The following is a 12,752-nucleotide window of genomic DNA, read 5'->3' as shown; positions in this document are numbered from 1 at the left end:
AATATTTTTGGTAATTATATTTTTTTATTTTTTAACTATAAATTTTAAAAACTATCAAAAGTGTTTAAGCGTAGTATAACTTGCATAAAAAAATTAATACCAATAATTTTATTTGACATTTTACCATAATAGTATTATCTAGTTTGTAATTTTTGTACTATTGTAATAATAAAATAAATATATAACATTATGTTGTTGTTATTTACGATCTATCTTTTCATCATATTTTATTATATAAATGCAAACTTTAGCTAGCCACGAGAAAAATTTATCCATAGTACAATCGTTGATACGACTATTTTGCATATTTTCCTATAATAATATCTTCATATCTTTCATAATTTACTTAAAATATGGCACCTCAATCTTCAAAACATGGGATTTCACTAAGTGACAACTTAATAAGCAAATCATAGACCGCATAGATCGGTTCGTTTACTCTATTAAAAGTTATCGCTTTTAAGTTCTTCAAATTATCAGATTCCTTATCAAATACATATTTGTACTTGTTATATGAGTAAAGACCGTTTTTAGTGCAAATATACGGCTTATAATAGAGGTCGGTAGCTAAGCAGTCCGCCTTATGTTCTTCATGTGTGTTTACAGCTCTTGTTCCTAACTTTATCCTGAACAACTCCTTGTTGTTAGTATAAAATATATTGTTGTCGTTATCTACTATTAGCCTTTCGACTTCTAGGCCTCGTAATTCATTTAATAATATAGCTTTACCGTCAACAAACTTGTATGCTTCCTTTCTTTTGTTCGTAAAATACAAATCATCCTTAAAATGCATGTACTGTATGTCGTCAACTATAGGTAGTCTTTCCGGAATTCTTCTTTCGTTAATCTTGAATAAACCATCTGCACCACCGACGAAAGTTTTACCAGTTTTTGGATCTATGGCGATTGCTGTCGCGTTTCTAATGCCATCTATGACTGTGGCATTATGAGAATTCATATCGAAACATCCTAAAAACCTGGCTGGTACGTTGGTTAGGTCTTCGAATGTGAAATAGAGGGCGCTGTCTTGGTTTTTGATAGCCAGATCGTGTAGATGGTTAATGCCATCTTTGAGTATGTCCAAATTGTAGTATCTATCACCCAAATTTATACCCCGGCAACGCTTGTCGGCCCGTGCGACCGCCAACACGGTGAAAAGGATGATCGTCTTCATTATCTGAAAATAAAAGTATTAAAATTAGTTGAGCACACTTGACTTGTCAAAAGGTTAATTATTGTCACGTTTTCTGACAATGAAATAACATGTTTGCTGACTATGTTTCATCACAGTGTGTCATTCTGCTTCCGCAACGTGCGTTAAATTTTATCTCAATAATACTTTTCCGTTCTAAATCAATGTGATCTTTGAATAAACAAATTCGATAATCGAAAAAATAATGTGCCACCGTATTTCATTATTCGAGGCCCGAGGGTGAAGTATCTAACATTAAAATTGCTAGCGTTATGGCCCGTACGGGGAAGCATTAAACTCAGATTAAAAGAATACAAAACTATTATTATTAACAAATAATCGGCCAAGTGCGAGTCGGACTCGCGTCTCGCGCATGAATGGTTCCGTACCGTATAAAGCAAAAATAGGCCAAACTTAGTGTTTTTTGTATGGAAGCCCCCCAATTTATTTTCCATTATTGATATAGGGCAAAAAAGGTCGAAAAAAATCACTTTTGTTGTATGGGAGCCCCCCTTAAATATGTATTTTATTTTAGTTTTAGTATTTTTTGTTATAGCCGCAACAGAAATACACTATCTGTTAAAATTTCAGAAGTGTAGCTATAGGGGCTCTTGAGATACAGCCTGGAGACAGACTGACAGCGGGGCTAAAATGGTCACATTTAGCAATTCCTCTCAATCAATTCAGCAAATGAATTGTCAAAACTGTCAAACTGACAAATGTCAAATCAGTACAAAAATACAGTAATGAATTGCAAGCAGAGTTGCATTTTGCGATTTTAGAAAAATGAACATATTATGATTCCTATCATGATTCTTCAAAGCGACCATTTTAGCCCCGCAGACATCGAAGTCTCAGTAATAGGGTCCCGTTTTTACCCTTTGGGTACGGAACCCTAAAAAGCAGAGACTTTAAAATTTCAACTAAAATAATAGAGCGGTTTTATAACAGTTACTTGTTAAATATAATATACCTACATACTTAGTATAAAACATCGGACACCTTGCATACCTATTTTAAAACTTATTACAGACTATAAGCCAAGTATTTTAATTGTTTCCATTTAGAACTTACCACACAGCGTGTACTTTTAATATGACTAGTAATCTTACAACACAGTATAAACAATAAGGTTCGCACACTGCATACCACTGACCCTTTCATTTGAATCACCACTTTCACTTTTCTTATATCGCGATCGATTGAAAAATACGCTTTTGATACTAAAAAAACCTTTTCAAAAATAATCAAAAAAAAAATAATTAAAGTATAAATAACGTTTATTCCATCTATAATATGAACATTATTTGAGTATTATTTTTCTAATGCGTTTTTTTTAAATAATTTTTTACTACACTCACCTATTTACACGTTATTTCTGCTAATACGTTGGCCATAAACTAACTGATACCTTGTAGATAATAATGATTGAAGTCACGGGCCATGGACATTTGATAATGAACAATAATATAACAAATACTGGTATAAGTTTAGAAATCGAAAAAGCAGGAAGTGCCCTGATTTCTAATAAAAGGCTCTCGTATTACTGTTAAGTTGATTTGATATTTTTTAAAAAGTTTGCAGATTTTTCTATCTAGGTAAATGATATTCGATAATAAATAATAATCGATAAAGGTAATTATTTTTATTTGTACTAGGTATTGTTCAACGTAGGGAATACTGAAAGTTTTATCAAAATCGGTTCAGTGTTTTATGAGATAACGAATTTTGAAGTCAGTTTTTATCTGGGAGCACGGCAGTGCTCCAGCCAAGCTTTTTAGCTAAGGCACGGCCGTAGCATACTTTTCTCGAAGCGGTTCGCAGCTTTTTCACACCCCCTTCATCTTCGATGTTAACAAAGCTAGGGATTTAGAATTTCGGTGACTAGGAGCAAATATTAAAACTAGCTTAACCTCCAAATTACATAATATTTCGATAAATAGTTTAATAGTTACGGATGATCAAAGTTACTACATTTTGTCACTCACTGACTGACAGATCATCAAAATTCTAAGGTACTTCTAGCAGACTTAGAACCTTGAAATTTGGCAACAAGGTAGGTCGTTATCCACAATGAAAGGAAAAATTATGAAACTAGCCAAGTGCGAGTCGGACTGGCGTACATAGGGTTCCGTACCGTAAATTTGTATGGGAGCCCCCCTTAAATCACAAGTTTATGCACTTTTTATTACTTATTATTAAAGATGAAATACAATTAAGTATTTTCTGAAATTTTCAAAAACCTTACTTTTACCATTATGGATATAGAGCAAAAAAAGGCAAAAACGTGTTTGTTGTATGAGACCCCCGATTAATCATTTATTTTATTTTAGTTGGACTATTAGCTTTTATAGCGATAACAAAAGTACATAATTTGTAAAAAATTAAAATATCTAGCTATCTTAAATAACTTTATTAAATAAAAGAAAAGATTTTTATGTTTCTGGCTTTGCAAGAACATTAAAAATGAGTTTCGATTTCATAATAATTATTTTACGTACAAAAGGAAAAATAGTGTTAACAAAGTTAACAATGAAACTATGATAATTAAATTCGATTAAAATATAAATGAAATCAGAACTGCGAATTACGATGTACACTCCATACTCGCTCGATAGATGGTGTAGCACTCCCTTTATATCGCGGTATCGCTTGTTTGCGGAGTATAATTAATATGGTTTAATCGAATAACCTCCTGAAAGTTCAAAAGTTATTGGGCTATCGTCATAGAATTTTTACTTTGTAGAAGTACCTACCTGTTATTATCAATTAATTTTACGACCTAGAATATATACCTAGAGATAGAGAATGGGTGCTAAGCTAAGTACAGAAAAGTTTTTACGTGACCTGAAAAGAAAAGAAACCTTAAAAAAAGAAATGAAATCCCACCAAAACATTAAATGTAAAAAGGAGCCAAAATATTGCATAGCCATGCAATATACGTATCTATCGTAAAAAGTTTTCAGATCACATTCAAGCCAAGCCTTCAACTTATTTTGTAATTTAAATCAAGCCAAGTCACTATAATAATTATAAAATAAAGAAAACTATTGATAAATTCACTGAATGTTGATTTAAATTACAAAATAAGTTGAAGGCTTGGCTTGAATGTGATCTGAAAACTTTAAGTTTTTACGATAGATATATTGCATGGCTATGCAATATTTTGGCTTGGCTTGGCTCCTTTTTACATTTAATGTTTTGGTGGGATTGCTTATTAAAATGTGAGTAAATTCAGACCCCTTCTTGAAATTATATGAGTTTAAGATAACAACGATGGTTGATTCTGATTTCTGATGACTGATCAATGATGATGATGAGCTGTTGTTTTCTTTCTTTTTCGTGGTTTTTAACCATACACTCGGTGTTCCGGCCGGCAACACCGAGTGTGAACCAATCAGAGAGGCCCATTCACTGCAGGACTGCCGTGCAGTCCTGCCGTGAATGGGCCCTTTTAGATGCTTCTACACTCCAAGCAGTTTACCTCAGCACCATTTGACGTCCTAATAGCCAATCCAATTTTAAAATCTATGCCAAAGCCCAAATTACACTGACTAGTATACTGTTCAAATTTAGAAACACGCCCTACGTCAGCTGACACAATGACAGCCATAGATTAAGGATATAAGTATACCTTCGAGGTTTTTTTGGGAGAATGTGAAAGAGTGATGTTGTGTTTTTATATTATTTTCCTAAAATTGTGTTATCTGGTTTTTTAATGTGTAATATTGGTAGGATATTAACCATTAAATATTCGTTATCGTGCACAACTGTGGGAAAGTGATGTAGTAACCAGAAACGTGCTCTTTTGTGTTCCCTCCAAAACTCCATCAAAAGTTTCAGTAAAGCGTCCTACCACTTTACTGAATCGATCGACTTGACTTCTTGACTGTATTGACTTTATACTTAGACTTTGACTAGACTTTGGACCTGACTGACCTGACGATAATATATAAAAAATTGTATTAAAGAATTTTGTTTTCCCGCCATAATATTATACTCGACACTGGCCATGGTTATAGCCGAAGTGCCATTATATGAAAAAAAAAAAGTATACCTTCATGGTGACAGCTGCTGACAAATGTTGACATCTGTTTTCACTTTTCGCAGAAGTTGAGGCTTACGCCAAAAGAAGAAGAAGAAGAAGTCAAACACAGAGTAGTACATAAATACTAAAAGTTGTCAAATTTCAATTTGCATCAAATATATACTATCTGTGATTTGCTTACCTACTTTTTATGGGCGGTCCGCGGTTTTGTTTGCCTTTTATTGAAATAAAGCATAATAATTTTCTACAAATGGTGTTTACCAGTTGCAAATAAAATTTCAATACCGCACAATAGTCATGTGATATTATCCGTGCGACATTGGTATTGTGAAAAAGTTTCTTTTATATTATTTACGCGTAAGTATTGTTTTTATTGATCCATACTAATAATATAATTGCGAAAGTATGTCTTGTCTGTCTGTCACCTCTTCACGCCCAAACCGCTGAACCGATTTTGCTGTAATTTGGTATGAAGATAAGGAAATCCCGGGAAAGCCGAAAGGACACAGGATACTTTTTATACCGAAAAATGTACGGTTCCCGCGAACGAATTTTGCTTCCTTTTGCTAGTATGTAGTTTATAATTGTATAATAATGTGAATCTGCTATATTATTATGGTCATATATTATGTTGATGTGACTTACTATAACTCGTTGCCTAAAATTTTTCCTGTTGACTTAGTATCGGTTTTTCCCTCAATGCATTATATAAAAGTCTATAATCATTGATTCAGAAGACTAGGTAACAGTAATTTAAGTTGGACTGGAGGAAACGGGTACATTTTATTGTCAATGATAGGAATGTGCGCACTGCACATATTCCTATCACTGACAATAAAATGTAACAAAATAGAGGAGCAAGGAGTTACAACTACATATTTAAATAATCTATTTTCTAATTTGAAATAAAGTAAGCAAAGCGATAAACAAACTTTTGAACATATCATGTACCTACATTTTGTTTCATCATAGTCTATTGCATATTAAGAAAGAGTTGTCTTAAAAGTTACAAGTCCATAACTGAAGCTATAACAAAATTAATGTTTTACAGATGTCAGCCAAAATGAGGAAAGCGTGGTATAGATCTCGACGGAACCAAGTTATTATTATATTGGTTATAATATTCTGTATCATCTACTATTTGTCTCTACATGACAGCCTCTATAGAGAACCCAATATTGATTTGACGAGGAGGTAAGTTCCCATTAGTAAATTTCCTGTTTTGCCATAGACCAAATGAATTATTGACAATTTAAAGTAAATGATTGACCGTACACTGTATTCAATAAATATGTCCCTATCACCCACCATTTGCATTCTGATTATAAACTCTAGCTTTGATAAAATAAAGTTCACTTTGCTATAACACTTTATTGTGCAGGAAAATAATAGTGAGCGCTAGAGGCAATAATTAGAGTGCCGATAAAAAAGGGGGAAGGAGACATATTGTACTATCAGAGAAGTTGATTCCTAGGCAGATGGCAGACCTAAGTAATTTGGTCACGTTAAGTCAAACCCATCACAGCTAACATTGAAATGACATAAGCCGACCAAATGACGTAGATCCGTCAACTGCCTAGGGATCAATTTCCTCGATGGTACATGTTGAATATATACTATATAGAGAAACTACACAATGGCTTAGTATGCACTATGCAAGGTATACTGGGCCCGTACCATGAAACGGTTTTGAGACTCAAACAATCGGACGAGAATGCCGCGTCCTGCTCTAACATTGTCATTTCACGTTTGTTAGAGTAGGACGCAACACGACTCTCGTACGATTGTTTGAGTCTTAAAACCGTTACATGGTACGAGCCCAGTATAGTGTATGCCAGTTTATGTGCAAATAAATTTGCTTGTTATTTGTTTTCCAAAGCACTATGGGTCCTTTAACAATCTAGGCTATGTGCTTTTGTTTTTGTTTCAAATGTTTGAGCTTAAATTATGTCAATGGTAATTTGCATGCTGTTTTGTATTTGAATTTAAAGGAGTTGGGAAAAAATTGAAACAGTATCTTTGTTTGCTTTAAATCTTGTGTATAATGATTGATAATATATTTTTTAACAAAATAACACTTGCATTATATTTCTGGACTTAAAGGTTTTAACTGATTTTGACCAACTTCTTTCCGTTATGCACCTGTGTTGTGTTATTGTTCATTCTTTCTACATGCTTACTTAATTTATTTTAATCTTAATGTAAACAAAAATTGTAATTCGACCAAATTAATATGCCACTGTGTTTCTTTTTTGCATTGACATTCAAATTGGTATTATAATAGTCGCCTATACAGTGATTTGTTTATGTTTAGATCAAAATCAATATGATATATTACTGCAATGTTTAAACGGTAGAGGCAGCTGCAGCCGCAGCACCAGCATAGTTAACAAAAAGTTTTGTTTGACATTTGATAAAGTTCTGATATAGGTCAGTTAACTAAAGCTGGCACGTTTACAGTACTCACACTTATGCAATTTCATCATACAGTAGCACAGTATAGCAATATTAGTCCCTACAGCATATATATATCTGTATTATCTATGCCTACAGCACAGACTACTTAGGGATACCTACAGTAACGAAACGCCTTTGACGTCGCACGATGCCGCCACCGATGACAGGTACCGAGCAGATATGCCAGGGTTGCCACGAAACGGGAAATAAAATATTGTAATGCAAATGTTATCATTTAATCTGTTTAATCAGCGTGTTATATTTACATATTTATTTATTTTAAAAACTTTATGCACATATAGGTACAAAGGTGGACTTAATGTCGTATGGCATTATCTACCAGTCAACCTTTGGGCGATACAAGGACAAAGTTGTATAGGTGCCAGTCGAGTTGAAAGAGGAAAAGACCGAAAAAAATAATAAATATATATTATACTTATAAAATATATATTGTACTAGCTGTTGCCCGCGACTTCGTCCGCGTGGACTTCAGTTTATAGCGCGCGGTGTCAACAAAATTGGTGTCAAAAGCTTTTTAAAACCCTGGTACCCCTTAAATCAAAATACCCAAAACAGCCGTGTAGTGTGCACATAATATGATTTTTTTTTACTTAATTAAACTTTTTTATACCAAATTTTAAAGCTTATTTAGCGTTACACAACTTAGCTGCATAATGCATTACACAACCTTAGCTTTGCCCAATGCCCATAAACTATTTATTATTGGTAGACTGTTTCTGATATCTATGTTGGTAGGTGAGTTATTTAATAACATGTACAACAATCGAAAGAATCGCAAACATTAACTCAACATGGTACCACCTCTTATAGAAATACATATGAGCAAGCGATAGCGCGATCTAGGCGACTCTTGGCGCCATCTGTTCCAGTTTTTGGAACTAACTTAATTTGAACAAATTTACGCATAAACACCCCCTTACAACCCCTTTTTCCAGTAAGAAGTAGCCTATGTCCTTTCTCAGGCTTTAGACTATCTGTGTACAAAATTTCATTACAATCGGTTCAGTAGTTTTGGCGCTGTTGTTTTTGAATTTGATATCTAAGTTAGTAGGTGAGTTATTAGTTAATAACGTGTACTTATAACAATCGAAAGAATCGAAAAACGCATTTCAACATGGTACCACCTCTTATAGAAATACGCATGAGCAAGCGATAGCGCGATCTAGGGGACTCTTGGCGCCATCTATTTTTAGTTTTTGGAACTAACTTAATTTGACCAAATTTACGAATTTTCACCCCCTTACAACCCCTTTTTCCAGTTAAAAAGTAGCCTATGTCCTTTCTCAGGCTTTAGACTATCTGTGTACAAAATTTCATTACAATCGGTTCAGTAGTTTTGGCGTGAAAGCGAGACAGACAGACAGACAGAGATACTTTCGCATTTATAATATTATAGTATAGATAAACAAAAACATACTAACTAATAAGTATGATTAGTTCTATGTTACAATAAAGTAAAAATTAAAACGCCATCTGCTGAATCGTATTAGAACTAAAATGTTCATTGCATCGATATATTTCTGGATTTTTTATAATATTATACATAAAATATGTTTAAGATTTTTGAAATTTTATTTTAATACACATCCAAGACCCAGGAACATTGAAAACTTTTTGTTCCGCCTGCGGGACTCGAACCCAGGACCCCCGGGATGAGCGCTGGCCACGCGCAATGCGAATTCATTTTCATCGATATTTTCATGGAAATAAGATATTTTCCCACATCAAAATGTAGCCTATGTCCTTTCTCAGACTCTAGAATAACTGTGTACAAAATTTCATTGCAATCGGTTTAGTAGTTTTGGCGTGAAAGCAAGACAGACAGACAGACAGACAGACAGACAGAGATACTTTCGCATTTATAATATTAGTATGGATAAGCAAGAAGGAATATTTTGGTAGATTTTTCACACAATTATTAACACTTAATACGGTTCCCTTTTTTCTCTCATTAAATATAGCCTATATTCAGCAGAAATAGTGTGGATTAAAAAATATGCATTAATACTTCCATCGTGCATCGGCATCGTGGGTATCGCAGACACAATAGATCTTCAATTGTTATGCTGGCAGCCGGCTGCCGCTATTGGAGATTTATAGTTAAAGAAATTAATTAATTATAATAGCAATCAAAAATAATAGTCATTCAAAACTTATTTTAAAAAGTTCTAAAAATATTACTTTCGTAGTCATAACTTTTAAAGCTTTTTTGAAATTAGGATTATAATAATGAAGCACGGTAGTCTATATCAAATCAATAAAGCAGCACCCGGCTGTCGCATAACTATTGAAGATCTATTGTGTCTGCGATTCCCACGATCGAGGTAATATTTACGTGGACTCTCCGGGCGAGTCTGTGGCACTGATAATTAAATCTCTCCCCTACCGCACGCACACCCGCGCATCGCGCCTTGACGCCCAATTCGCAACGTGCAGCAGAAATCGTAATATTTTAATTTCGCCATAACATTAAAACCAAACGTCCAATTTTAATCATTCAAAGACCAAATATTATCTACATTAACTGTACTTAGTGATGAAATAATTTATTTTGATAAGGGTCAATAGCATGATTTAAATAAACGCATTTAAATATAGTCCAAAAAAAATTCTAGATTTTTTAATAAAAAAATGGTTATTGTGCCTCACTGAACATAGATAGGTATAGTGTGTCGCGGACTTTTTTGTAGATATTTAAAAGATCTATAATTACTTAGAACATTTTATGCCTCTATCTTTTATAGTTTAGGCAGCGTACGCAAAATAAGTAACTTTTCTGGTTGATTTTTTAAACCTTGCGTCCGAAAATCCCAAATATCTTACGGAACCTTATATTTTTCCAAAATAAAAATTAGCCTATGTTCAGCAGAAATAATGCAGGATTCCAATGGTAAAAGAATTTTTCAAATCGGTCCAGTAGTTTCGGAGCCTATTCGACTCAAACAAACAAACAAACAAACAAACAAACAAAAAATCAAATCTTTCCTCTTTATAATAGTAGTGTAGATAATATTATACTATACTTATAATATATCACACATAAAATTATATATAAATAGAACCAATAACCATACGTAATATATTATTATATAATAACTATATTATAATAATATATAGTTGATCAATGATGATGCTAAAAATATTATAAATATTAATTTATGCCATAAATTATGAAAACTAAGAGTCTGCCAACTGTTTCAAGTAAAACTCACGTACCCTGCGCTTAAAAGTATCTCTGGTTTGTGACATCCTGATTTCCAGAGGAAGAGCGTTCCACAGGAGAATAGCCTGGATATTAAAAGAAGAGTGGACGGAACTTGACTTCTAAGAAGGGCAACTTAAAAGCTGACTTGAAGTGGATCGGAGGTGTTTATCGTGCCTGCTGCAACGGTATTGAAAGTGAGGGGCGAGATATTCGGGAGTATGGGGATGATGCAGCAGTGAATATAGCACACACAGTGCCTGTACAGAGCGGCGCTGACGTACTGGTAACCAGTGTAGCTTGGAGCGATACGAAGAAACATGGTCGTATTTTCGAAGGTTGAATATGAATCGGAGGCAATTATTAAACAATCGGTCGAGTTTATCGAGTTTGTCGGCATTAAGATCTAAACAGCACAGGTCACCATAGTTAATTATAGGAAAGATAAGGGACTGGACCAGCAAGGTCTTGACAGGAGTGGAAAGGAAATTTTTGAGCCGGTAGATGAATCGTACATATTATGTCGTACTGCCAGATATTTACGTGAAACTTAATTTTTAGATGATTTTAGTTCTCTATTTAAAAAATTAATTAACCCATCAAGCCCCATCAGCTCACCGGTGAGCGAGACACAATAGAATAACAATAGATTTCCAAGGATCCACGAATCACGATCGAAGGATTAAAATAATGAAGACGCATTCGAAATTTCGAATATATAAAATATCCAATAATTAATCACACGTCAGGTGTAACAGAAGCACTTCAAAACTCTTATTACGTGCGCGGTAAGGGCGCGGTATGTTACACTTGATATGTGTACCTGGGTAGGTAGGTACTAATTAGTATGTAACAGGGTATTTGACAGATTTTTAATTTATTCTATATTGTTTCTCTCCTTGTTACACTTCTTACAACGTAAACAATAAAACAGATATGCAAATACATGCCGCCAAGGCCAACACAATATTAGTGTAAACTATGAGCCGATATTTATGAAAATTTAAATCCTTTTTGTTTTTTGAATCAGATTTACATCCGTACACTGAACATTTATTATATTATCCCATTGTTTATACGATAAGTTATCGTTTTACAACACAAAATTCGTAGACAACGCGCCAACGTCACCCCTGTGGGCGCAGGTACACGAACTCCGCGAGTTTGTGTACGCGGGCCCGCGCCGCCCGCTTCCCCGCGGGTACCCCTCCGTTGCTCTGCGCAAGTACATTCGTTTCACTACTGTAGGGATAATATGTCATATTGCTATACTGTGACAGTAGGTTTAAAAATAAATGATTTTGTAGGTAAACTAGAGTCCCGAACGCTGGCTGCACGCCGATCACACGTGACTGACATTGTAACATCACGCTGTATTTATAAACAGTAGCAAAAGAAAAACAATAACTGTCCCCTTCACGCTCATAAGATAGACCGCGGGCGAGAGAGACGGGCAGACTTTTCATAATGCGCATGCAGTACGACGTCACGCCGCGTGCTTAGGGTCAATTTATAATAGCGCAGAGTCGAAGCGCGTCGAAGCGTTAAATTCGCAACAAGTCGAACGAATGCGCGCGGATTCGCCAGAGTGCCTACAGTGATGACGCGCAGATTCGCTTGTGTGCGCTTGGATGCGCGAGAATGCGCGCGCACCAAAAAGTGGTGGTCAAGCAAATTCGCGAAAGTGCGCGCGGCTGCGCGCGCCTTTTTAAATTCTCAGAAGTATATATGTGCGTTAACGCTTCGGAGTTAAGGTTATGCGCAATGTGTAAATGTGTTGATCATGCCAGCTTTAGTTAACTGACCTGTATGACGTTACAACATGTTGGATT

The 12,752-nt window shown here is 34.7% G+C and overlaps 2 protein-coding genes across 4 annotated transcripts in view; one reads left to right on the top strand and one right to left on the bottom strand.

The window, feature by feature from the left end:
• Positions 1–341: 341 nt before the first annotated feature.
• LOC121738006 lies at positions 342–2,653 on the bottom strand. The gene is made up of 2 exons (XM_042129800.1): positions 2,554–2,653; positions 342–1,177 (listed from the first exon to the last, which is right to left on the bottom strand). The coding sequence occupies exon 2, from the start codon at positions 1,172–1,174 to the stop codon at positions 362–364; it is 813 nt and encodes a 270-aa protein (XP_041985734.1). The 5' UTR covers positions 1,175–1,177; positions 2,554–2,653; the 3' UTR covers positions 342–361.
• A 2,774-nt stretch (positions 2,654–5,427) lies between these two features.
• LOC121738071 overlaps positions 5,428–12,752 on the top strand; it is a 28,156-nt gene continuing 20,831 nt past the window's right edge. For 2 of the 3 annotated variants that reach the window (XM_042129903.1, XM_042129901.1), the window contains exons 1-2: positions 5,428–5,597; positions 6,292–6,434. In XM_042129903.1, the coding sequence (XP_041985837.1) occupies positions 6,292–6,434 (143 nt within the window). In that variant the 5' untranslated portion in view covers positions 5,428–5,597. The remainder of the gene's footprint in view (positions 5,598–6,291; positions 6,435–12,752) is intronic. The other variant, XM_042129902.1, reaches the window with a different exon arrangement.

This window comes from Aricia agestis, chromosome 22, assembly GCF_905147365.1.
Source record: "Aricia agestis chromosome 22, ilAriAges1.1, whole genome shotgun sequence".
Classification (NCBI taxonomy): Eukaryota; Metazoa; Arthropoda; class Insecta; order Lepidoptera; family Lycaenidae; genus Aricia; species Aricia agestis.
The sequence above is the reverse complement of the archived record's forward strand: the minus strand, read 5'-3'. Positions and strand labels throughout refer to the sequence as shown.

Coding starts and splice junctions, on each gene's coding strand:
- LOC121738006 (XM_042129800.1), bottom strand. CDS start 1,174: ATGAAGACGATCATCCTTTTCACCGTGTTGGCGGTCGCACGGGCCGAC.